We start from the raw sequence: 26,269 nt of genomic DNA, 5'->3' as shown, positions 1-26,269 counted from the left end.
CAGCACAGGTGACCCCCTTTGCTCAACAGGAACCCTTTATCAGAGTTTTGCTCATCCAGGCGCCCCAAGCTACCAGGGAACTCCTAATGACCAAAACTCACAGCACTTTTCATACTTCTATGAGTGATCCTGGAATCTCTAGAGACAAGAAAAGCTACACTTCATGAATGTGTTTTTGTTTAACGTTTGTGTACTTGGAGCCTTCCTGCACTTGAGATTTTTTTTCAGTAAAAAAAATCTCATTAGATTGTTGACTCCTGCTCAAAAATCAGCCTCTAATGCTGATTTTTTTCTAGGCTGATTTTTGAGCAGGAGTCAACAGGGGAGGTGATGTGAAATAGTTATAACAATATAAACCACCTATGCTGTTATTTCACTGAGAGAATTAAAGTCGGTGAGAAGTGCTTTAAGTAGAGAAACACGCGATTTTTCAATCTTTAGAGTAGTTGGTGTTTTCCTCAGTCAATACCGCGATGTCCGTGTTAACCTGGAAAACCCCCGGGGACTTTCCTACCCCCTGGGTAGGAAAACGCACCAAAAAAATTTTTAAAAAAAATAAAGAAGAAGACAAAAAAAAGAGAAAAACTAACTTAAAACAAAATGCTTTCGAGTCCAGCAATAGCGAAGGGGGGAGAGAAACGCTGTGCAGAGAATTCCCAGAGCGCAGAAATTCCCTGGAGCACCTGCCCGCGCGGGGGGGGGGGGGCGCAGCGCCAGGCGCCGTCACTCGGGGGCGGCCCCGAGCGCGACCGAGCCCGGGCTGGCACCGGGAACGGGATCGGGAACGGGACTGCAAAGGGATCGGGCTGCCCGAGAGGGCCCGGCTGCAGCCGTCCGAGCGCCCGGTGCGGGAGGCGGCGGAGAGCGGCCCCAGCTGTCCCGGGTATCCCGGCGCTGCGGAGGCACGCCGGGCACGATCCAGAAGAGGATCAGAACCAGGACCAGGATCAGAACCAGGACCAGGATCAGAACCAGGACCAGGTCAGCGGGCCCGGGGTGTCCGAGCGGGGCCGCTCTCGGTGCCGGGGCCGCTCCTGTTGCTCTCCCCGCTCCATCCCATCTCATCCAAAAAGAGCGGGGCTTTTAAACAAACGCGATTCCTGCAAGGTAAATATTGATTCTCCCAGACTCCCGTTGGACTGGCAGGTCGGTAAATAAAGCGCTTTGTTGGCGTAGGGCAGGGGGTTCAGTGAGAGCTGTTAGTGATATGATGACACCCAGCTGCAGCCGAGTTCTCTAAGGTGGGAGCCCTCCCCTTCCCAGGCTTTGACAATTAACTATAAAAAAAGCGGTGAAAAAGAGGTTGCTTAAAGGGTATTCAGGACAAAGTAGCTGGAAGATGTAGCTGGTTGTTCAAGCAGCACAGAGATAAGGAAGGTAAGGGGATGTCAAGTGATTCCCCCGTCCCATGGGTTAGCGCTCGAGGTTCGCGCTGCTCTGATAAAATCACCTCCTCCTAACATTTGCAAGAAGGGTAAGGAACCACCTTCCTTCGTGCATCGTCCTTTGCTCAGCTTTGCATGGGGCAGAAGAAGATGCTGAGGTTCATTTTGGCAGGTCTGACTGTGTGTGGGTGTAGTGCAATGAGTGCTTTTGAAGATTTGCGTGTACCACACTTTGTATTTCCATGGCCAAAAAAGGTTGTTTGCAATTTCAGATTTTGAATTTTAAGGTTGTGGAAGGAAGGGATTCACTGAGGAGCGCTTCTCTGGGGTTATTGTGTTGGGGTTTTTTTTATAAAAGGAATATATGAACAAGTGCATAAAAGACTTTCTGAAACTTGTATGGAAATGTGGAAAGAGCAGGTGGGAGAGCAAAGAAAGCAGAATTCCAACTTTCCATGTTTATTTATTGACTTTGCCTGTGTTCCTGATTTTTACTTGCACCTGCTGTATGAACTTTCAAACCAATGAATCTTTAAGTTTCTCTCCATCTTTCTAATGGAGAAATACTTGGAATAAAACTCATATACCAGGAAAGTGCAAGGTCAGACTGGGACAACCATAAGCAAATATGGGTTGTTGGTTTTTAGATGATATGGGTGTTCCATCCACTTGTAATTCCAGTTGAGAACGATTACAAAGGCCTCTTGAACCTGAAGGAAACCCAGTGTAAGTTAAAGAGAGGGAGAACTCAAAAAAACCCCAGCTTTATCTTAAGGACAGTTATAGCTTGGTACCAGAATATGAGAAAAAATGTAATAATAATAATGATATTATTTATAATGTACAAAGTAATTTCAAGTCCCCAGTAACAAGACTTAAGCTGAGGGATAACTCAGGACTGGTCTCATCACTGACTGCTGAAGTTTTTTTCTGTTGTAGAGACACATGACTTGCCTGTAACTCTTCTGAACTAATGTCAGCATTGCTTTTGAAAGCTTAAATGCTTTATTTACCTGAGCCAGGTAGTAATCAAACGTCCTGACAAAACATATAGCAGCTTATCTGTCACCCATCTGGGACTCTGCCCTATGGGAAGCTCAAATTAAAGGAAGGGGACAGAAACTGGGTTGATCTGTGTGGCTGGAACGTGGTAGGAATTGGGCTGGGAGTGTTGTTCCCTGATTCCAGCTTCCCTGGCTGCTTTCATCTCCTGTCCCAGGAAGCAGAGGGATGGTGCAGAGGGCACTTTCTGCTGCTGCCATCCCTGTTTCACTCCAGCAGCCCTATCCACATGCAGAAAAATAGGGAAGACAGGAAGGAGGTAGGGAAGGACTAGGTAAAGGTGAGATAATGAGAGTTATCTTCCTCTCACTCCTCCGGTGTCTGATCTCACTTCATCTTTCTTCTTGTGGTGTCAGCAGTGTGGAAAAGGGATCAGGGAGTGTTGGTATCCAGCAAAGGGAGAATGTGTAGGTGTAGGCACAGACCACAGAAGTGCTCTCTGGGCTCTGGAATCCATTCTCCCATTTTCCTGTCATGCTTGTTACACTGGGTCAGGTCTTCTACAGACAGACCATGCAGGCTCTGAGGCAGCAAAATGTGGCTCCATGTGGCAGAGAGAGTTGGAATGGAGCATGGGAGGAGGACAGATGGACAAGAGTAGAATGGAGACCTTAATAATCACTTCCTCAACACGCTGATTGTGTCAGCAAACAGGCAGGAAAGGCAGAGGGACAATGTCCTGTGAGTGCAAAAGAGGAGAAAATGAAAACAGAATAAGAGACACTGAGCCTCATCTTTGTTATTCCATGTGCAGCTCTGCTTCCAGCCCTCATTTACCTCACTTGTTTCCTCTTTGCCTCTTGCTGGTCTCTCTCCTCAAAACAAACTCCCACAAATCCCTACAAGGCACTCATGCCCAGACACTGCTTTCACTCTTATGAGGCTACTCAGAGGCAGACCAGAAACTCAGTTGGTTTTCCCTGCAGCTAAGGATTTGTTTGAGCTCAGGCAGCCTTGACCTGGTAAGATTAGCAAAGGACTGTGTTCACACAGGTAAAGCAGAGCCTCAATAGGGCTCTGCTTATTAGCAAAAAAAATCCACCTTCCTCCTGCTCCTTCCCCAGAAAAGACATTTACAGCAATAGGAGGAAATCTCCTGCTTGCTTTAGAAGCCTATAATGTGATGATTTAGTTTGTCAAAGCAGGGAATGATAAATAAGGAAATGTGTTTTATGAAAATGATCGCTCAGCATAGGTGCGAAATCATTGAATGTGCTGTACAAAGCAAGGTTTTTGTGTTTTCCAGAAATACCCAAGGGTGTGGAAATATCAATGCAGCAGAAGATGACATTGTTTAGGGCAGTAGATTAGGACTGTCAGAAGTCACTTTTCTATCAGTGAAGTTGCATCACTCCAGTCTCTGGAGATGTTTCTCATTCCTGTTTGCCACCCCCATTCCCAGAGATCACTCCAACCTCTCTAGGTATAACCTTGAAAATCTCCTAAGATACTCAAGAGGGTTTAGCAGCAGTGGATGTCCCTGGAGGGACACTTGATCAGTTACCAGAGTTCTGTAGATGTGTATAAAATAACTTTGCTTCAGACAATACCCTGAGAATTGGATAGACTGAGCAGTAAATTAAGTTCTTTAAATTATCCCCAGTTTGCTTTTGTCTGTTCAGTGCTATCAGCTCACCTGTTGCTTTGAAGCTGAAGAAACTGAGAGTCCCCCTTTGCTCAATCTGTTCTTTACCTTTGTCTAGGCACCAGCTCTGAGCTGATGTCTTTGATAACCTGTGGCAGGTTGAATTTCTTCCCTTCTTCTTTCTTCCACCTTTACAACATTTTAGTTCTTCTTTTACATAGATGCACATTAAGCAACAAAATAAAGGTGCTTTTTTTCTTGTAGCTAGATGCCTCTGCCTGTATGTTTTCGTGTGACATTTTAATTTCAAGTCTCTCTGACCTTGTAACATTACAGTTACCTTTTTTGTTTTCATCTTCAAATGTTTATTTTTTATAAAACCATTTCTCAATAGCATTTTGCTCTTATCTGGTAATTCATTGATGCAAGAACAAAGCAGTTAAATTACGAAGATAATTTCTTTCTGAAGCAAACATAAAAAGTAAATCCTGGTGGCACCGTTGCCAGTCTCGGTAAATTTGTGTTTATAATGTGCACCTGCCAAGTTCCAGTGTAGTGGTTTAGAGGATTTTAAGCACAACCTGGATTTTGAACTCTAATTTGATAACCTGTACAGCAAGATTTTATGCCTATTTTGTGGTTCACTAGTATTTCTGCAAAACCTGTGACTGAAACTTGCTGAGGGGAAAGAGCTGTATATTTTCATACAGATCAAAAAGGAAAATGTGGTATCTTCAAATTCCTAAACTGGGGGTTTATTTCTCTGTCAGATCATCAACAAACAAATGAGAAACCATTAGTGGTTTTCTCAACTCTTTGTATGTGATATATAAAATACATTCTGTGTTTAGTCAAATTTTCCAGGTTAAATCTGAAGTAACTGAGGATAAAAGTTGAGGATTGAATACAGGTTAAAATAGAACACTTTTTAGAGGGGTAAAGATAAGAAACCTGATGTGACCAGACAGTGTAATTCAAGGAATAGTAAATAATGGATCTGACTTCCAAAAAGTTGCAAGTATGAACTGGTGATTGTATGAGAAGCCATTGGCATATCACCCAAGGAAATGGTGATAAATTGATGATGGTTTCCTGAAGCAGATGTGAATTTGGAGAAAACAGATCAGGTGATTCACCTTCAATGAAACCTTGCACTGGTTTGGAGGGCTGAAATCAGACTGAACACTCAAAGTCAAGAAAAAGGTCCAAAGGATGCCTCTGCTCCAAGTCTTGCTTATCCAATGCTGACTGTGAGTGTTGTTTCCATTAGAGCAACAGAAAGTGTATGAATATTCATAGGGAATGATTCACTTGCTGCTTAGGTCTTCATAGTCTTTAAGATCAACAGATTGTGTGTGAGTTAAAGTAATTAGTGAAGATAAATCTAAGCTGTTGCATTTTAATCTGGATTTCACTTAGAGTATGGGAACTCCTGTTTTACCTTATCCTCTTCTGAAGACAAGTCTGGTTGGTCTCTGCATTCAGAGGTGACTTTGCTGGGGTTGCCTCCTTTCTTCTCTATGTACTGCTCCTACAAAAAAAAAAGGAATTTTATTTCCAGTTTGCATTATTTTCGACCCAAAGTTTATTTCAGAAATCTTATTTGGACAGGGGAAGATATTTGCCAAGTGTCTCTTGAATGTAGTGAATCATATTTTTATTCCTCTACAGGGCAGATGGTAGCATCTGCTTTAATAAGCATAATCAGAACATCTTATTCTAATGGCATTGCAGTAAGATTTATGAGTGTGTTTCTGGGATGATCATAAACTAATGAACATAATCCAATCAGTTCCCAAACAGAAGAATTCTGATGTCTCACTCCAGACAAAAAAATGAAAATCTCTAGCAAACACCTTGGGGAGATAACCCATTTTATGTGGATAGGTTTGAAACAAGCACAAACCACTTATGAAAGTAGGATATGTTATTTCCTTAAAGAGTGTTCATTACATCTGAAAAAAAGAAAAAAATTAGTGAAGTCAATATTTTTTTTAAGTAATCTTCTGCAAAGAAGATAGAAGTATATGTACAAAGTATTTTAGTATTAGTACAGATTATATTAAACCTGAAAATTTGAGTCACAGGCATTATAAATGGTTAGTTCAACAACTTTCTTCAATTTAGAAAGATGAATGTATGCAAAGTAGAAATGTTACCTGAAACTGTAAAGTACAATTCTCAGTCTGCTCTGGCAGACTTTGTATGTATAAAAAGAAAATCAAATTAGAACTTTTGTCACTAAAAGAAAGTTGTTCTAACAAGCTTTTGTGTAAGAAGGAGGTCTGTTCTGGCCTTCTTTGCAGAGCATGGTGCTTCTCTGTTGTGAAAAATACTGAAAAACCCTCAATAGTTACCCATACTATGCCCAGTGTGGGCAGCATTTCATAATAATTGTAAATGAGACAAAGATTAGAAAACTATTTCAAGAATTGCGGTCCAAATCTGTTTTGCCTTGATTGCCTTCTTCATTTTAATTAGGAAACTTGGTAGCATCTTCTGTTTCCTCTGCAGATTGTGAAGCACAGCTGGTTCTCATTTAATTGGCAAAAGGCAGAATTTAGAAACCTGCTTTTTTATATTTTTTTTAGCATGAGGAGAGGAGTTTGTATTCAGAGTGAATGGTTTTTATGAAAGGAATTCAAACTCTAAAATGTAGCTGGGATTTGCCAGCCATTTGTAGTTTTTATTTAATCAAAGCTTCTGATTATCCAGGACTAATTGCAAATGGGAGTAGCAGCTGCTCACTTTCTTTGGCAACCCAGATTTGGGTGCTTAGAAGAGCTTCCAAATTAGTAGATAAGATAGATAGACTGATAAAAGTGCCATACCAAGCAGAATATTCATAAATATAATTTCACTGTAAATGAATTATATTTGCTTTTGTTGACTAATGAGTAAACAGAACTGTTACATGTTTACGGCACAGTAAACTGTGAAGCAAATTGAAGCAAAACTACCCCTTATCAATAAACAGTAATAGAGGAGAAAAAAGTCTTCATGACAGAACTGTATTTTAGTGTTTGCCAATATGACCATAGTCTTCTTTTCAAGTAGGAATGGACAGGTTCTATATTATTTTGGAATTAATGAAACTGTCTTGAATGTTTCCACTTGGAGGTTTGAAAACAACTGACACAAAGGGGACTAAATCTCTCTTATATAATAGCAAACCAAGTTTTCCTTGCAAATTTAATAGAAGAGTACAAAGATGCCACAATTACTAATATGGAAGCAGACTTTGATCCATTTTCTGGAAAATTAAATAAACTGAAGAAACTGGTAGTGAATTCTGATTCCCTTTTCTCTCTTGAAATAGAAGCAAAAGATAATGTTATCCAACAGATGGTAATTTCAATACTTTAGTCTTTTGTCTGTATTTTACTTTGATTTTGATGCAAGTGGCCCCAAATGCAAGAAACTTCTGACAAACTTTTCATGCAGGCAAATCACCTGGTAGCTGTTAGGGATTAAAGGGCTTTGCAAGTCATTAGCCTGAAATAATTTCATTTTGTGGCTGTATTAATAAACAGGTCAAATAAAGGCATTGTTATCAAGCATAAAAATTTGTGATTCATTTATTACCTCAGGGAACTCCATAGGTGTATTCACAGACCAAATATGAGAAGTAGGACTTGCAAATAGTTCTTAAAAGCTGCTCTGAGTATTGATATGAAATACTCTGGAGCAAGGCAGGATGTGTAAAAGCCTGGCAATCAGCATGCCCCCAGGTGTCATTCCTGGTTTTGACAGTGCATTTTATGACTTCAGGCCTTCCTATGATGCCATTCAGGCCTTCTAAAGTAATGTAAGAATTCTTTTTCATTTTTCTGATCTGTCGGTACAAAGGTGTCTATTTCTGAGGCAATAAAATTTGACTAAATGTATAACTATATTTTGTATACATTTAGTCAAATGTCAAACAATATGTTTTGGCTACAGTTATACTCTAGCATTTGGAGTTTTTCTATTTATTTCAACCATATGGAAGAGTTCTTGGGACTGGAAGTAACATGTAGTAGAGTTTTAGCTAGAGTTTTATTTTTTTAACAAATCCTTTCGTGTCATTGTTCATGTTCAAGTTGTTAAATACTTATCAAAATACTTATCTCGAAAGGAATCTAAAGAAATCCTCTGTGTGTTCATTATAATGGTTTAACTTTTGGATTTTTCATGCCCTAAAAGTAGTGGGAATTCAGAGAATAAAAGGTTTCCTTTAAATATACCCCCGGGATGGATGATACTAACAGCATCCTGAACTTCAGCTGTAAATATGTATATAAAACCCAGGAGAGCACTGAGTTTATGAACAGGTCTGTTCGTAGTTCAGCTTTTGCATTCAGTTGATTTGCAAAACTTCCAAAATCTTTCTGTGTCTTAGTAAAATCTGTGAGCCAAAATGACTGAACTGGAATATGGAAACTTTAGCAACTTGGAAGGGGAGGCTTGAAAGTTTTACTGAGAAATCAGTCAATATCTGGAAATGGCACATACTTCCAGAGTTTTGCAAATTCAAAAAGGCTTCCTGATTCATGGAACTGGGGCTTTGCTTTTTCTTATCTCTTTCTTAGTCCCTCATATCATGCATAACATATAAGGAGAAATTTACATTGATTTGGCTTATCCTTTCTAAGATGATTTGACATGGAAATATACTCATTTTACATTTGTATAGAACTTTAAATGTTTGGCAGACACTGCATGATGGGCTCTGTGGGTGCTAAGAACTTGAGAACACCTCTCACAGCTGGTACTAAAAGGTGCAATATTTTACAGGACAATTTGGGGATCTCTTTAGTATCCTGTGCCACAGGAGTGTCCCCTTTGTGGAAGCAGCACAGTGAGCACTTCAGAAGTCTTTTTAAGCCTGTAAAATCTTTTCCTCAGGCACTCAAAATTGGATATACAGTTGTTTGGGGTTTTTTTATTCTATTATTGCTTGTTTTACTTGTTGTGATAGTGTCAAAACAATAGCAGTGCACACAGGTGAGTGTGAGATACAAGAGCTGTCACAGACATCTTTCAGGAAAAAATCTTTCCTTAGGATTTTTTCTCCTGAGAAGCTGAGAGGCCTCAGGAACAAAATGTAAACAATTATTATCTGCTGCTGTGGAATGCAACAGGTGCATCTGGGATTGGTCTCATGTTGGTTGTTTCTAGTTAATGGCCAATCACAGTCAGCTGGCTCAGACTCTCTGTCCAACACAGAAGCTTTTGTTATCATTCTTTTCTATTCTTATCTAGCCTTCTGATGAAATCCTTTCTTCTATTCTTTTAGTATAGTTTTAATGTAATATATACCATAAAATAATAAATCAGCCTTCTGAAACATGGAGTCAGATCCTCGTCTCTTGCTTCATCCAAGAACCCCTGTGAACACGGTCACAAAGACCTGAGCACTTGGGTAGGTTTTCAGGGAGGTGAATCCCTTAGGAGCCTTCCCTGGGTAAATATGTGTTTCTGTGAGCATATACAGCCTCCATCAAACAGGTCACTGAGGAGGCCTGGATGTCTGGTCACACATAATTGTGGCTGCTCCCTGCTCCCTCTAAAGTCAGCTTCTGGTTTCAGTGCATGCCTGACCTGTCTCCAGGCACCATGGTATTCACTTTTCCTCCAGGATTCACTGGAAAAACAAGGATAAAGGGTGGTGCATTCTTCTTGCCACCTGTAATAATGTTTCTTCAGCTGGGGGATGTTTTATGTTTCTCTCACCTCTGTGAATCTTCAAAGCATTAAATGTTGCTCTTGGATGTCCAGAGCAACTCTTCTGTCTGTCTTGCAGCATTACCTATCTGTAAAATGTCCTTTTTTCAAAATTAGAAAATCATGTTATTCCATTAAGTATGGAAAGCAATTATGATAGGAGGCTGGGATTTAAAATTCAGCTGTGGCACAGGGTTTGATACAGATACTTTCTCAATGTTGGCCAGCTCTGCAGGGAGTAAAATGTCCCACATTCTGAATAATGGAGGAGCAAAACCAACAAAATATGTCATTTCAAACCAAGGTTTTACTTGGTGTGAAGAACTTTTGCCTTTGGTTATGGTGTCCAGCTGTTGGAATGATGAGTTAGTTTTCTGTAGACTTGTGTCATTAAAGTTTAGGGCTTGATGTGATCAATGATCTCAGACTTAGGGAGAACTTAACAAAGCTTGAGGAGAAGGATGTACTACTGACAGTGGGCACAAAGACTTACAGGCCACAGGGACTTAGGGCAGAACTCCCAAGATAAGGAATAAAGTAACAAAGCCAACTCAGCAATTGGTGCAGCTCTGCTCTGTGTGTGGGCTGGTCTCTGGCCCACCAGGTGAAATAACCTATTTGGGGACAGCAGTTATACCTATTCTTGAGGCAGAGAAAGAGGAAAAACTTGAATAGAGTTTTTTTCTCAAGGATATTTTCAATAATCTTCAGGAAGCAATCTATATAGGAATGCTTTGTTTATAAGCACAGGCATTGAACTAGCACAGCTGTTAAAATTTATATTTTTGTCGATGTGCTGAGTAATGTGGGATGTGGTGCTTTTCATAGTGATCCATTTGCTGTTCAGCGCTTTTAATCCAAGCGGATTCAATTTTGATGAATTTGCTGTTTCTAGCAGAAGTATGTTTTTCTTTTCTTTGTTTCCCACAGACACTTTACTCAAAATAGCTACTGAAGCTTCAATTTATACAGAAGTGCTTGACACTGTCAGTTCCTGTTAGGATGAATTCAACATATTTGTATCCACAGATGCAGGTTGGGTAATATCAGACCAGCCTAGTGAATGTTATTTATAAATTGCTGCGCAGAATGTTTCAAAGGGGGGAAAATACTTATATGAAAATGAATTTTGCAAAGTCAAAAAGTTGACTTTTTAGCACACATTCTCAGTCTTTACATCTAAAGCTGAGTTTAGACTTCCCAAGAGCCTTCATGTCATGTTTGTGAAGCTGAGGGAAATTCAGGAAAGAGCTTTATAATCAGAGCAACCCAAGAGTAGCTAGTTTTGAAATAATAAATATTCATAAGAAATATTTTTCTTCATTGTGTCTATGTTGAGCTGTTTTTCTGTGCAGTCTAACCCAGACCTCAGTTAGATATCTTGTGGATGAGAATTAACTCTTTGGGTTGCAGGAAATCAATTTTCCAGCTCATCAACCCTGCCCTTTGTTCTGAGGTTCTGCTGCAGAAAAACCCAACTGGGTCCCTCTGCATCCACTGGTGCCAATTCCTTCTCTGATCCTCACCCATCCCAGTGTCTGCCCATGTTAAGGAGAATTTAGTGCTCTCCATTCTTCTAAACCTCCCAAGTGAGTTATTTCTGTAAAGATTTGTGGCTTTTACATGAAAGCATTCACACCTCCACCTGTGACATCATGTCATTTGTCGCAGACATCTTTTATGAAAAATCCTTTCCTTAGGATTTTTCCTCCTGAGAAGCTGAGAGGCCTCAGGAACAAAATGTAAACATTGATTATCTGCTGCTGTGGAATGCAACAGGTGCATCTGGGATTGGCCCATGTTAGATGTTTCTAATCAATGGCCAATCACAGTCAGCTGGCTCGGACAGAGAGCCAAGCCACAAACCTTTGTTATCATTCTTTTCTATTCTATTCTTAGCTAGCCTTCTGATGAAATCCTTTCTTCTATTCTTTTAGTATAGTTTTAATGTAATATAGATCATAAAATAATAAATCAAGCCTTCTGAAACATGGAGTCAGATCCTCGTCTCTTCCCTCATCCATGAACCCCTGTGAACACCATCACAGTCATTCTTTTGCATCTTTCTAAAAATCAGAAATGCCCCTGCACCTTGAAAGATTCCCATGGCATTCCAGAGGCTCCATGGGCTCTGCCAGCTCTCTGAGCAGTGTTTGCTCCTTGTTGGCAAGGCTGCTCATTTCTACAATCATCCTAAGGAACTGAAGAAACAGAGAAGATTGGTGTCAGAACTCAGTACATCCCTCTGGGTGTCCAGAGTTGCCGAGGACCCCGCCGGGGGGCTCAGAGACCCTGGCACGCTGCCCAGAACACCTGGGGATTTGATTATGACCCCTGGAGCAAGTTGCCAGCTTTGTATGAGGACATGAAAGTCACACAGGTTTGAATGGTGTAATAACAAAATGATCACAGGATGAAAATGTAGATTTTAGGATTTTTAGTATGGGGGTTATGGGGACAAGATGGAGGAATCTGGGCATGTCCAGCCTTTCTTCTTCTTCTTGTTCTCCACTTTCTGCAGTGCTGTTGGCACTTTGGGGTTGGTTTAGAGTAGAGGTGCACTGTCTACCATAGGTGATAGGTATTGGGAATTAAGTGTCAATATGTTATACGTAGTTTGTAGTATAAAAGGACAACAGCGCCTCGGGGGTGGTCAGAGTGCCTTTGGCTGCCCTGCTGAGCAGATCTCCGCTGGGCAGATAAGAAATTTTATAGATAAGAATTAATAAACAACCTCAAGACCGAAAAGTGAAGAGTCCAGACTCGTTCTTCAGTTGCGCGGGCCTGAAGCAGAGACACCCTGCACATCTTGGGGCAGCAATTAACAACCAAAACCTGAGAGATTAGAAAATTGGACCTCCTGCATTTCTTTGAGATACAAGATCTTCTGGCCCTGTGTTAGCACTGTTTAGTTTGTCTAAATTTGTAGGATTTTTGCAGTGACTAGCTTCGAAAATTTTGCTTGACATATCTCCCTAATCTCTCTCCATTGCTGTCAAGGATTTGTCCTCTGCTTTACTCTAGGGCACAGTTAATTTGTACATGAGTTCTGTGTTTACTTTTATAATAATTCCTCACCTTCCAATTTACCAGAGCATGAATTTACTTACATGATGTGGGCTGTGGGGGAAGGTGTGGTCTGAGCAGTTTCCCAGGCACTGGAGCTGGATTTAAGCAACTTCAAAGATCTCATTGAAATGTTGACCTTCATGGAAGAAAATTCAGAGCTGTGACCTTGAGGCCAGTGAGATTGGAAGGAAAAATAATTTTAAAAAACCCCACAGTTTATTTTAAATGTTGAAATTTTAAGGATCTAACTTTTCTTAGTTGTAAAACTCTCTGAACTAGATGTGAACTGCAATACCAAATCTGACTTTTGTATGTGTTTATTTTAAGAGCAGAAATGTTCACATTTTGGCTCAGAGACTTTTGTCTCGTGTATTTTATCAGGTTCAGCTGAAGTTTATATCCAAACTATTTATTCATTGTGTTGCGCTTTTTTTTTTTTTAATTTTAACTAATTAGATGACAGAAAAGTGAACTGAAGTAATTAGACTTTTTGGACTTGTTTATATTTTGGCTCAGAGACTTTCCTCTTGTGTATTTTTATCAGGTAGTGTTTTGTTCAGCTGAAGTTTATATCCAAACTATTTATTCACTGTGTTGCCTTTTTTTTTTTTTAATTAATTAGATGACAGAGTAGTGAACTAAAATAATTAGACTTTTTGGACTTAAAACAGTAACAATTAATGCAATTTTGGTCTTAAGATTTGCAAAGTCAGAAGCTATAACATTTTTCCTTTATACTTCGTGTAACACAGAAAACTTCAGATATCTGATAACAACATGAAATTAAATGATGAAGGACTTTTTTAAGCTTTTATGGACAAAGTTTAAAGCTGCACTGAGGACTGAAGGGCTTCCTGCAGTTGCTGTAAGTGTTACAGAGAGGGGCTGAAGAGAGCTCACTTTCCACATGCCATTCTGTCAGCGTCAGCTCTTAATTGTAAGGATGAGACTTTGTGCAAACATGAGTCAGGAAATTTGGTTATGGTACCAGGAGGAGCTGTAACTCAATATCCATCAGCCCTGTGGAGGAGTTGCTGTGAGCTGATCTGTGTTTTGAAGAATCAAGTATCAGTCAGACCTAACATTTTTTTAAAGGGGGCTTCCTTTTTTCCTCCACCTTCTGTTCCCCCCAGAATTGAAACTCAGACTTGTATTAGCAAACTTAATGGGTTTATTTTTTGAAAAGAGATGTTTGGCTTTGACTTGGCCACTTCATAGTGCAGTAAGTTTAGCTATGTGTTTTAAATGAAATTATTTAGCACATTATGTTCAAAAGCATCATTGCTTTTTACTTATTGCTCTGACTTTCATCAGTAAGACACAAATATGGTGCTTTTACAGGCAGGTGCTTCACTTCAGGATATCCCCTCATATAAGGATCCCCAGCAACATGTTGAATAAAGACTCTAGCAGTTCTGACACCTACCTGAAGTGATTTGCTATCAGGTCTTTGTTTAACTTTGGCTAATTGATTTTTCTCTTTAGAGATGCCTATTCTGCCTTCCTGTGGGCAATTCACACTTTCCAGCTCAAAACAAACTTGTTTTTTTTTATTCCTAGTCTAGTTGTTCTTAAAAACCCTCTGAAATAACCTTGATTTTACTTATTACAGAATGGATAATCAATGAAAGAAGAGGGTTTTTACCTTTCTGTCTGTTCCAGTGAAGCATATGAAGGGGAAATTGAGCAAGTACTGTCTGTATTAAGAAATAAATTAAATTTAAGGTAGAACCATAGAATGGTTTGGGTTGGAAAGGACCACAAAGGTCATCAGGTTCCACCCCTACTGCCATGGGCAGGGATGCCTTCCACTGTCTCAGGTTTCTCAGAGCCCTGTCCAGGCTGGCCTTGGACACTTCAGGGATCCAGGGGCAGCCACAGCTTCTCTGGGCACCCTGTGCCAGGGCCTGCCCACCCTCACAGTAAAGAATTTCCTCCTGATATTGAATGCAAACCTGCCTTCCTTCAGCTTAAGGCTCTTAGCTCTCTTTCTGTCACTACTGCCCTTGTGAAATGTCCCTCTCCAGCTCTCCCTGGAAAACTGCTGGAAGGTCTCCCTTCTCTCCTCCAGGCTGAGCAAGCCCAGCTCTCCCAGCTGTCAGATAAATAGGATTTCTGGCTGGAGAGGAGTAGCATTCCTCAGGCAGTCATTCTAGTGACCATCAGAGATGATTCTGTTCCCTGGATTGCTAGTCAGGATTGAGGATTACCTTAATTAGAGAGTTCCAGCAGGTTCTAAAAGACCAGGATCCAAACATGAATTTATAACTTTTGTACCTGATGGAGCCATGAGTTGGAGGGATGAATCAGTGGCTGTGCTCCTGTCTGGATGCTGCACAGAGTGTGGCTGGGGAAAAGAAAGGGAAAAAAAGGGTGAGAGTTGGGCAGATTTCTGCATTCCAGGGCAGGAGTCATCTTGCAGTTGAAGGAAAGCTTGGAGGACTTCTGAGCTTACCCAAGGCACTTGATATTTCATTATGCCTTTAAGTACAAAGCAATGTAATACTCAAATCTGAGTATTTAAAGAGTTTACAAGCATGTGTTTATTCATCCTAGGAAAAAAAAGGTGGTGGTAGTTAATTGTTACATGTGTCAGCTAAATGTGAGAAGAATTTGTAGGCCACAGACAAGGTCTGATTTCTGGAGTTTCTATCAAAAAGCACACCGCTTATAATTGATAAAGTTGATAACCTCATTATTGTGAGCAATCTTGGGAAAACATCTGAGTTGCCTCAATTCATGTTGTTCATATTCTCATCTCTGAGCAGCTGCTGGTTCAAGCCAGCCATGAAAGATTCAAATTTAATTAAGGCTTTTCATATTTCTGAAAAACATCTTGCTCACAGTGAAGATGTCTGTTAAATATTATGTACCTTTGGACACAGTAAGTTGTAGTTTTACATAGAGAATGTAGGCTAAGAAATTTGCAAGGGATATATTGGCTCTGAGCACAATAGTTCCACCAGAGATTTTTCATTTTATTTGGAATGCAAATCTCAGATTAGGATGTACAGTGCAAAACTATCTTAGCAGAATAAATTTCAGGAGTTCAGACCAGTTTGCTCTGTCTGCACTTCCTGGAAGATGTCATTACTTAGGCAATTATAACAGACAGGGTTGCAACATCTCTATGGGCTGGGCTCTAAATTAATATGAGCATGTGGCTTAGAAGGGATGATAATAATTTAGATTTATGTCTGCTTAACAATAAAACTTCAGCTATTAATAGCAAGGAATTTTCCTAGTCAGGCAAAAAAGTAAATTCTTTTCTTCCTAAAGACCTGAAAAGGTGAGTAGCCTGGTTCTTGTATTTTGCTGGCATGTGAATTAATCTAATAAATCCTGAAGGTTAGAATTTGCTAATATTGAAGCTTGTACTGTAATGTGAAAGGTAGCTTTTGTGCAATCCTTACCAAAGCTGAAAAAACTTTTTTTCTTTTTTAAATATACATATATATTTACATAAGTAAATAAGTCACGGTGTTCTGCATATGTTGATGTCATTCAGGAATGAAAACAGTAAAAAATATTTGTAATTAAAATACCAGCAAACAGATGGATCCTGTTTGAGGGGCTGTTACAAGTGTCTTGTTATTTAATAATATTTTTTAAAATCCATAGTTGAAGATATTTCTATAGAATTAGATCATAAATGGTAGCTGAAAGCCCAGGAGATCTCACAAGCTCTTTCATTAATACTGCTCAGAGCAGCCAAACTGTAAAGAGGGAGTGTCTGGGAAAGTGAGACTCGCCTGGAGCACACACAACAGGTCTGTCTAGAAAAAGATGTCAAGCAAGTAATATTACATTATCTCTCTGGAGCAAAGAACATTGCTTTTATTAATAAATCCTTGTTTGATCAGCCGGTTTTGCTATAGCTTAATGCAGTTAGGCAGCAAAGCCTCAGTGGGTACAGGTGAGAAAATAGGCGGTGGAGGCAGGGAGGAGATTGGAAATTCACTTCTGGTGGAGTGTTTCAGCCAAACTTTCGGGGTTTTGCCAAGGCTTTGATGGGAGGTGTTTTTCCATCAGTGAATTTTCAAGTTTGTAATGCAGTGTATCAGCATTTTCTGTGCCTTTGTCACCACAAGTGATGAAATACTACATCAGATGTTAACAAGAAATGTAGACCTGCATTTCTTGTTTGAACAGCCATGCACTGCTCCAGTGGTGTGCTGCTTTTATCACAAATAAAAGCATGGAGTGCAACTTAGAATTAGGAACTCTATGCTATATTTAGCGTTTTTCAGTCTTTTTCTGCCTTCTAACTCTGAGCCAGAGATCTGCTGCCCTGATTTCCCCACAGAGCTGGTGGCCATGCATTCCTGGGGGAATGGCACGGGAGCCTTGGCCTGTGCCCTCTGGCACCTGTTGGCCACCTGTAGGTGGATTTCCTGTCACTGAGGTGATTATTCCCCGTGGTATGGCTGCTTTGAACTAGAGGAAATACAGCAAGGAAGGAGGATCATTGCAGCTGAGAGGGCTTTGGTGGCCTGTGATGTGGCAACAGAAGATGGAAGTCTCCCAAAAACCAGCAAATGGAAGCAGCAGGATCGGGGGGAGTGTCTGGAAAGTTCACATGTGAAAGAAAGCACTCTGAAATTTTAGGTTTATATCAGCTGACTTAATGACTTTCCAGATTATCCTGAGCACAATTTATGTTATTTCCAGTGCCATTAAATGAAATATTTGGGTGACATGTACTTTGGTTAAATTTAGCATCGCTTGTACTTAAGAGATTATTTTGACAAAAAAACTGAAGGACCAAAACCACTGATTCATTTCCATTAATCTGAGCCTAGGGTGACAGTGGGGTTGAGGCATTCTCACATTGCTCTTCAGATCAATGTGATCTGAAGTTAAATCGTGGCTTACCCACTGTGACAAGCTGTAAATGGCAGAGTTCAAATGAGAATGTTGCAGTTCCTGACTCATTCCTGCTTCTGTCTGTCTGGATCCTGGGGTTATCTTCATTAACTGGAATCAACATAGGATGCTGATAACACAGAGGTTCTTAATAAGTTAGCTTTCTTTGAAGAGGAAACCCATTTCTTTGAGGAAAAACCCATGTCTCAGGATTCTTAGTTTTCAAGAGAAGAAAATAATTTTGGTTGGATGGTGCAAATTTTAATTGTAATATTTATTTCAATGTAAACTGCTTGATTTCTTAGCACAAGTAATCCCATGATAAACACATATTTGTGGCATTTCAGTAGCATTGGAATCATAGGCCCATTGCATTTACACCTACTCACAACCTGAGTTATTTGAAGGATACCTCTGTCCATTGTCAGACTGGTGTCTTTGGTGACAGCTGCTAAAATGACACAGTTTTAAACCACAGCTCTTACAACTCGCTGTGAAAAAAAAGACTGAATGCTGAGAGACTGAATTGCAGCCTTCATGGAGAAGAAATCAAAATACTGTGAGCCTTTGTGGGCTCTGTGGGTGCATTGAGCTGTGCTGGAGCCCTGTGAGCCACAGGCACAGGAGTCATCCCTGTTTCCTCTCTGTGTGGGCACTGCTCTCGTGCCTCAGCCATGAAGTGATGTGCAAAAGGGGATTTTTTCACTGGCAGTGAAATGGACTGCATAAATTCTTCTCCCCTTTGAAATGTTGAAATGTCATCTGTTGGCAGCAGCAGCTGCTGCTTGACTTAGAGTCCAGCAGCACCAATTCCAGCAGGGACTCATTCTGGAAGGTTTTTCTCTTTTTTTTTTTTTTTTTTTTGTTATCCCCAGTGTCAGGTGGTAACATGAATGTATTTAATCCTGTTTTATAGTAGCAGCAGTAAATTCAGAGAACTCATACCTGGGGCATTTTGGTTATTTGAACGGGAAAAAATGGGATTTTTGGTGTCATGAAAGAGATGGTGATGGTGAAAACACTGAATATTTCAGAATTTTCTTTACTCTTAAGGCATAAATCAAAAAGCAGACTTCCTACAGATTTCTGCTTGTAGGAAAGACATGTTCTGCCCCATGTCTTCATTCCTTCATTGAATCTTAGTCAATCCTCTTTTTTTCCCCACATAGGAAAAGGCTGAAATGCACTGAACTTTGAATCTAGGAAACCATTGTTAAGGATGAGGAGCAGGAGAATCTTGGGCTTCCAGTATTTGAAATTCTTTGGGATTTCTTTATTTGCATTTAACTGTTTTAGTAAAATCTCTTAAAAAAAAAAAAAAAGAATCAGAACTCCCAAGTCATCTATCAAGAACAGGAATAGTTTTTTTAGTTTTCTTATTATCGGGCTGTATTTTTGTAACACAAGGCTTCATTACTAAGCTGTAGCATGGGTTTTGTTTGTGTAGCCTAATGCATAATGTGACAGTGACATATATTTTGCCATCAGGCTATTTAGTGTAATACATATGGTTTACTCTGTCTTTTCAGTAGAGGGAGTAAAGATCTGAAGAAATCCCACAGGATGGCTTCTGATGCCAGTCATATGCTGGAAGCAGCTTTGGAGCAAATGGATGACATCATTGCAGGTACAACAATGCATTGTTTTACAGCACACTGTCTTGAGATTTAACTATGTCTGGTTTGCTTTTTAATATTTATTCCAAATTTATCAGGTTCTCTGAGATGCAGATTTCACTATTAACACTCTGGTTCAATAGCTGTGTGGAGAAAGCTGAAAGCAAAATAAAGGAAGTAAAATAAGCCCTAAAATTTCCCCTCAGACAGGTGAACATTGAAGTGAGAGAGGTTTACTTTGCTTTAATGCTCTATGTTTACTTAAACACATCCTCAGCCATGTGGCAACATCCAAATGTTAGTTTTGTATTTCAATATGAGTTTAAAAAGTTTTCACCAAGTCTTCTGGCTAGCTGGATAACTTATAATTGCATCAAACACCTGCACATATAGATATATAAAAATATGTAAAAATAAAAATATATGTAACTTTTATTATGCCCTGGGGTTTGTGCTCACACACCATGCAGCAGGAGCTCCTTAAAGGAGTGTCAGGGTAGGGCCATGATCTCACTTGTGCACAATGGCAAAGAATTCACTAAAGCTTTATAAATCTAAATTGGGATTTATAGGCTCACCCAAGCTGAGCCTTCTTCCCTGGTGATGGAGTCAATGGCATCAGCTGCAGTTGTGCTGCTCCTTGATCTTCCTGCTCTTCTAGGAGAGCTCTCTGTCCAGAGACTGATATGAGGCTTTAAATGTCACCATCAGGTTAGATCACTATCCAGGTTTTTTAGTTTAAACAATCACTAGGGTTTGGTTTGTTTGTTTTTTGCATCCTCATATGAGTCTTCACTTTATTGTATGTGCAAGACTGCAGAGATACACAGAACTGTGAATATGAATTTGGGCTAGATATAACTGGAGTGACTTTTCACATTGATGGAAAAAGTTCTAAGCAAATAGGAAAAATCACACATATATTTCCTTGTCCTGAGTGCAAAACCCTATTCTAACAAGATTTTAACCAACAGAAGTAACTGAGATTTTATTTTTTCACACCTAACAAAACACCATAGATAGGGAAGCATTGAACTTCCCTCAGATGTATAAGGAGAGAATAAGGAAAGCAAGTCCAACATAATTCATAAACTAGAGAACTGCAATACTTTTTGGCCACTGGGATGCCATGGAAGCTGTGCTCAGAAATCACCTGCACACAAATGGAACTTGGTGTCTCTCTTCTGTGGTGATTTATACCCAGCTCTGCTCACACTGGGGAATATCATGGATGCACTGGTGGTTCCATTCTGCAGAAAAAGCTAGACAGAAAAAAAGAGTCGCTCTATTTAAATTGATTTTCAGATTAGAGACTTTTTTTTTCCAGGACCCATCAGTCATGAGGCAAGTCCTGGCTATGGCAAAAGGTCTTTAGTGCTGGGTGTTTTTTCATGGTATGGAAAGATAACCTCCTAATATGTGGTAGAACTGATTAAATAGCAATATATGACAGCCTAAGAAAATTAATTTTTTTCCTAAATTTCATGTCAGAAAAATAATTGAGGCCAGAAGACAGCTTTTCTTTTGGTTCAGTGGTTGGTTGGTTGATTTTAATATTCTTTTCCCTGCTCCTTTTTCAGATTGTTTGTTTGTGCCATACCATTTCAGGGTTTTATCTTGATAAATAAGGAATAAAATTAAATTCTCCCAGGCTTTCAAATGACATCACTTTTACCCCCATCACTTGGGTGTCTTGGTGGTGTAGAACACTTGTGCAGATGTTGGAAGAACTGTTCCCTGGAAATCAGCTGATCACAGCTGTTCTGTGCTCATGAGCAAGCCCTAAAGTAAAAAGATTCAGGCATAAATAAACTCCAGTGGCAAGTGGGGTTTATTTCCACAGTGGTCATGAGCAACCTCTCCAGGAGGGTTGACTTTGTGACTTTGCATTCCTTATATTTTCAGTCTGATGTCCACTGATAGGCAGCATAACACTGAGAACAGGCTTATCTAAAGATACCTAATGGGAGAAAAAACAAAATATTTCCCAGACAGTGCATCTGTCAAGCCTCATGGATGTTAATTGAATGCTTCCCATATGATTTCAGTGTTATATCTACCTGTACTAATAAAGAAACATATTGATTTATTCCTATACTTAGGGAAAAACTCAGTTGTTTGGAAAGGTTGTTGACCTTATTTCTTTATTATTTTCTATTGCCAGGAATAGATAAAACTTTTTAAGACAGGTTAAGTCTGTTGTCATTGTCCTCTAGCCAATGTTCTGTGTGTTCCAGAACAATTTCTTGAATATTATGGCATGATTGAAGGACCAAGTAGATCTGCTGGAGTCTATAGTTGGATACAGCTGTTTTCCCAATTTGTCTGAAACTGAGGCACAGAATGATAATTCGAGTTTGACTCTCCCTAATTCAATCCAGTAAGCTTCTGTATGCAATTTGGGCAGGACTGAAAAACAGGAATGGTCTCTTGTCCTGTATGGTGTTGAGAGAAAATACAAGGTAGAAAACTCCTTTGAAAGGATGACTCTAACACTATAGTGAATTTTTCTAACATCCTTTAGTTACAAGCATGGAGAAACATCAGAGCAAAACAATGTTTGTAGTAAACAAGCTGACAGCAATTAGAAATTATTTAAGTAATATACACAATCAATAACTCATGTGAAATTAGAGAATTATCAAGCATTAAAACACTGTATGTCATCCCAGAGTCTGCAACAGCTGATAAGCCTCAAATCAGTGGAGAATTGGGAAATCGTGTCCAGATAATGATTCTCCAAGCTCACTTTAAAAATAGGTTCAGCTGTCATATTGATAAGGTCAAATTGCCAAGCCAAAATGATTTGAATATTGTTTTTGATGCAGAAAACATCTGGGCTTGTTGTCAAACATCCCATCCAGGTAGAGCTTCAAACATGGGAAAAATCATCTGTACAAATGTAGCTGCTCTTAGAGTTGACAGGAAACAGCAAAAAGTCATTTTTAAGAGCATGTGCTATTTCAATTCACTGTATCCAGAATCTATGGACATCTCCAGGATTCAAAGACCTAAGTTTACTTAGGTAAACTCAGGTAGCTGATAAAAATGACATTTTCTTTTGCAATGAGGCCTGAGTGAGTACTGGGAGAGCCACATGCTTCTCTTGACCTCAGAAACTTCATCTTTAGGCACAAAGTGAGCATTACTTCCATTTTAGAGAATTTGGAAGTCCGGTGATGTACATCTGACATTGTTTAATTTTTGAACCTTGAGTATAAATGTATATGTACACATGCAAAAAGGGAGCATCCTATCTCTTTAATCAGCCCTCATTTCTTTTGTTCTCTTCATTATCAATAAAACATTGGATTGTGGCCATTTAGGGTAAGAACTGGGTATATGCAAATATATATCACAAGTACTTACAGATTTGCACTTTTAGCCTTCCAATTCTAGAAGTCCTACCCTGTGGTGGTGTTTGCAGAGGTCCCAGACGAGGGAAGAGATGAGAATCTTGACTCCATGTTTCAGAAGGCTGATTTAGTATTTTATGATATATATTATATTAAAGAAAATTATATATTAAAACTATACTAAAAGAATAGAAGAAAGGATTTCATCAGAAGGCTAGCAAGGAATAGAAGGAATTCTATTCCTTCTATTAATAAAATAATATAATAAAATCTTGTGACTGCTCACAGCCTCAACACAGGTGGCAGTCATTGGTCATCAAGTAAAAACAATTTCACATGCTGGGTAAACAAGTCTCAAAATCACATTCCAAAGCAGCAAAATATGGAGAAGCTGAAGCTTCTCAGTATCTCAGGAGAAAAGATCCTGGCAAAAGGATTTTTCATAAAATATGTCTTTGACACTACCCCTTGCTCCAGGAGTTAACATCTCCCATGCATGATACTGATTAATCCAGCCAAGAAGTCTCACTGCAGCCTGTGCTCATTCTCAGTGCAGCACAAAACCTATTAGTGCTCAGACTGCATGAGAGGAGGATTGTGAGGCAAGATTAACAAATTGAATATCACTGGGCCTGATCAAATTTGACAGATAGGTCAGTGTTCCCAAGTCTTTTATGCCTCGGTACATCTGTACTGATAACCCGCCCTCATAGCTATATAAATTAGGCACGCTAAATGATTAGCCTTATTTGACTAAAATAGAAAAAAGGGCTAATGTGATTGTCAGTGCACATCACTTAGCCATTAGCTGGAGTGACTTGCACTCCAAACAGAGGCTTCCTCTAAAAAAAAGCACCATATATCAGATCCATCTACTCATTCTTCATTTAAGGAGCGTGACTTTGGCATTGCTTCCCTCTGAGCTTTAACCAAGTCATTACTTCTCCTTTTATTCAGGTTGTATCCATTTATTAAGATGTGTTTCTTCATAGGACTGTAGATTTTGGTTATTTTTCTTTGCAATATATCATAACAAATTAATACCGTTTTTATTTTACAAATATTTTATATCAAACTGCTTCTCTCCATAATCAGTTTGTAAATCCATTATTTCCCTTTGTGATTAATGACCATTAATTGTAAAATCTAAAAACTCCCATCACAATATAGTTTGCTACAGTCTCTTCAAATTCACTAAGTCATCAGTGTAATTACTGAGTTTCCTTTTAACCAGAGCTCCTGCAATTATTGCTCACTGGAAACTAATGAGAAAGTTAAATGTGTAATCACATGTGTCTGTATCCATGCTTCAGTATTAGCACAGAAAGATGAAAAAGTAAATGCAATTAAAAAGTTGAGCAAGGAGTATTCATGTTTGAATTCCCCTCTCCTGAACTGGCAGAATGTTGGTGCTCAGCTCATGGCTTTGGCTGCTGTGTTAGGAACCCAGCACTGCCCACAGCCTTGCTGGAAAAGGAGCCTCCAGAGGAAATTGTACTTCAGAGATAAACAGGCTTTTAGTTCAAGTTTAATGTATTTTCCTCGTGGGATTTACCAGCCAGAATTTGAAGGAGGAGCTGTTAGTGGGGATTATTAAATCACCTCTAATAAGTGATTAGAACTTGGTTTCTACAGAAAAAAAAGAGTACGCCACTCACTTGAACTCCTTTGGATGGGCTTTAGGTTCTGTGGAACAGAGTTTTCACTGAGTTCCTAGATAAATAAAAGGAAATCACAGTATTTCCTGGTGACCTCATCCTTCACCCCTGAATAGCCACATGTCATCACAGCATTCATTCAAGTCTCACAGCGCTTGAACTGAGGAGGATGGACACCTCAGTTCTGCTTCATGAGGGATTGAAATTGCGCAAACCAGACAGAGAGCACTTAATCCTATTTTTGTGTATTGGGGAGGTGCTGGTGGGTCTCATTTGAAATCCATGCTGGGTGACATGCAGCTGATGGGCACACCTGGGACTGTGTAGAATGGCTAGAAAATAGCTTCTCTTTGTTCTTTTCAGTTTGTTCAACTTCCAAACAGTTTTATATTTTTATCACTTAAATCCTATTCAAGGTTCACAACACTTTCAAACTCAAAGTTTGGTTTCTATGGTAAAGGTGTATAACTTTATTATAGGAATCTTTGGAATTTCACTTCAGAGCACTGAACTGACTATTTAAAATAATGATGAGCACAACAGAACAATTTAAATACTACACAATTTCCTTCATTGTAGTTCAGAGTAAGTGGACAACAACAGTTGCAGTGGTTTTCTTGCATTTTCTAAATAAATTACAATTGTGTTAAAAGACTATGCTTCAGTTATGATTAGTGCATTTCCTTTTTATTTTCTGTTATTTTTCAATCAATGATTTAGGCTATTTTTTCTGAACAAAAGAAATAATATACCTAGAGCACTTATGTTACTTGTTACTGCTATGCATTAAGGTGAGCATTTGTGAAGTTATAAGATTGTGGCCTCTTTAACCATTAACTACAGTGTGTTTATGCATAGATCTTACAGCAATAGAGATATGAAAAAGGAAATTTCATAGAAAATTACTTGAAACAAGGTCTTTGATAGAGGAATAAATCAATTCCTGTCATAACAGTTCCCGAAAACTTTGTGTGAAGAATGATGAGGGCTTGAGGGGAAAGGAAAGATAAAAGTTGTGTGTGACCTCTAAATATCCAGGATATTAAAGGAGGAAGCAAAAAAGCTGAACAAAATATTTATGGTTTATATTTGTGGGGGTTTATTTTTTTACCATTTAAAATTTGTTTAAGCTGCTGACATTTATTTTCAGAAAAGCTAATTAGTTAATTCCTCAGATATCAACAATAACCTATTTATAGCAATTAAAAATATTTTAAACATTTAAAAAATAGAGCAGTTCATTGTTTTTCTATTTACTCAATTCTTCCTGTTTCATGCCAGCTCTCTGTGGCCTTGCCTTTAATTTTGTTAACAACACCTAAAACAAATGTACACACTTGAGTAATCATTACAGCCATTTGTTACCATAACCAGCTATTTAAGACTTTTACGCATGCTGTCGCCTTCAGGTTAAGACTTTGCATAAGTGTGTCTAGGTGCATTTTTGTTTTAAAAGCATGTGAAAATCAGGGCACCTTGCATGCTGCTTTATGCCTGTGCAGGACTGTGACAGTGCTCACAGGGGTTCTTGGTTGAGGGAAGAGACGAGGATCTGACTCCATGTTTCAGAAGGCTTGATTTATTATTTTATGATATATATTACATTAAAACTATACTAAAAGAATAGAAGAAAGGATTTCATCAGAAGGCTAGCTAAGAATAGAATAGAAAAGAATGATAAGAAAGGTTTGTGGCTTGGACTCTCTGTCCAAGCCACCTCACTGTGATTGGCCATTAATTACAAACACCCAACATGAGACCAATCCCAGATGCACCTGTTGCATTCCACAGCAGCAGATAACCATTGGTTACATTTTGTTCCTGAGGCCTCTCAGCTTCTCAGGAGGAAAAATCCTAAGGAAAGGATTTTTCCTGAAAGATGTCTGTGACACAGGACTGGCTGCTGATCCCTTCCCCAGGGTTGCCAGAGCAACCTGACCTTTGGAATTTCCTCAATTTTGAGTGC

The 26,269-nt window shown here is 39.3% G+C and overlaps 1 protein-coding gene across 10 annotated transcripts in view; it reads left to right on the top strand.

The window, feature by feature from the left end:
• Positions 1-827: 827 nt before the first annotated feature.
• The window catches only part of PPFIBP2 (PPFIA binding protein 2), a 94,939-nt gene continuing 69,497 nt past the window's right edge, over positions 828-26,269 (top strand). For all 10 annotated transcript variants that reach the window (XR_004980264.2, XM_036383395.2, XM_036383405.2 and 7 more), the window contains exons 1-2: positions 828-1,107; positions 19,203-19,300. Coding sequence is in view for 9 of the 10 variants with exons in the window: in XM_036383395.2 (XP_036239288.1) it covers positions 19,237-19,300 (64 nt within the window). In the remaining variant the exon portion in view is untranslated. The remainder of the gene's footprint in view (positions 1,108-19,202; positions 19,301-26,269) is intronic.

Source organism: Molothrus ater, chromosome 6, assembly GCF_012460135.2.
Source record: "Molothrus ater isolate BHLD 08-10-18 breed brown headed cowbird chromosome 6, BPBGC_Mater_1.1, whole genome shotgun sequence".
Lineage (NCBI taxonomy): Eukaryota > Metazoa > Chordata > Aves > Passeriformes > Icteridae > Molothrus > Molothrus ater.
This window is presented reverse-complemented; position numbering and strand designations above follow the sequence as displayed.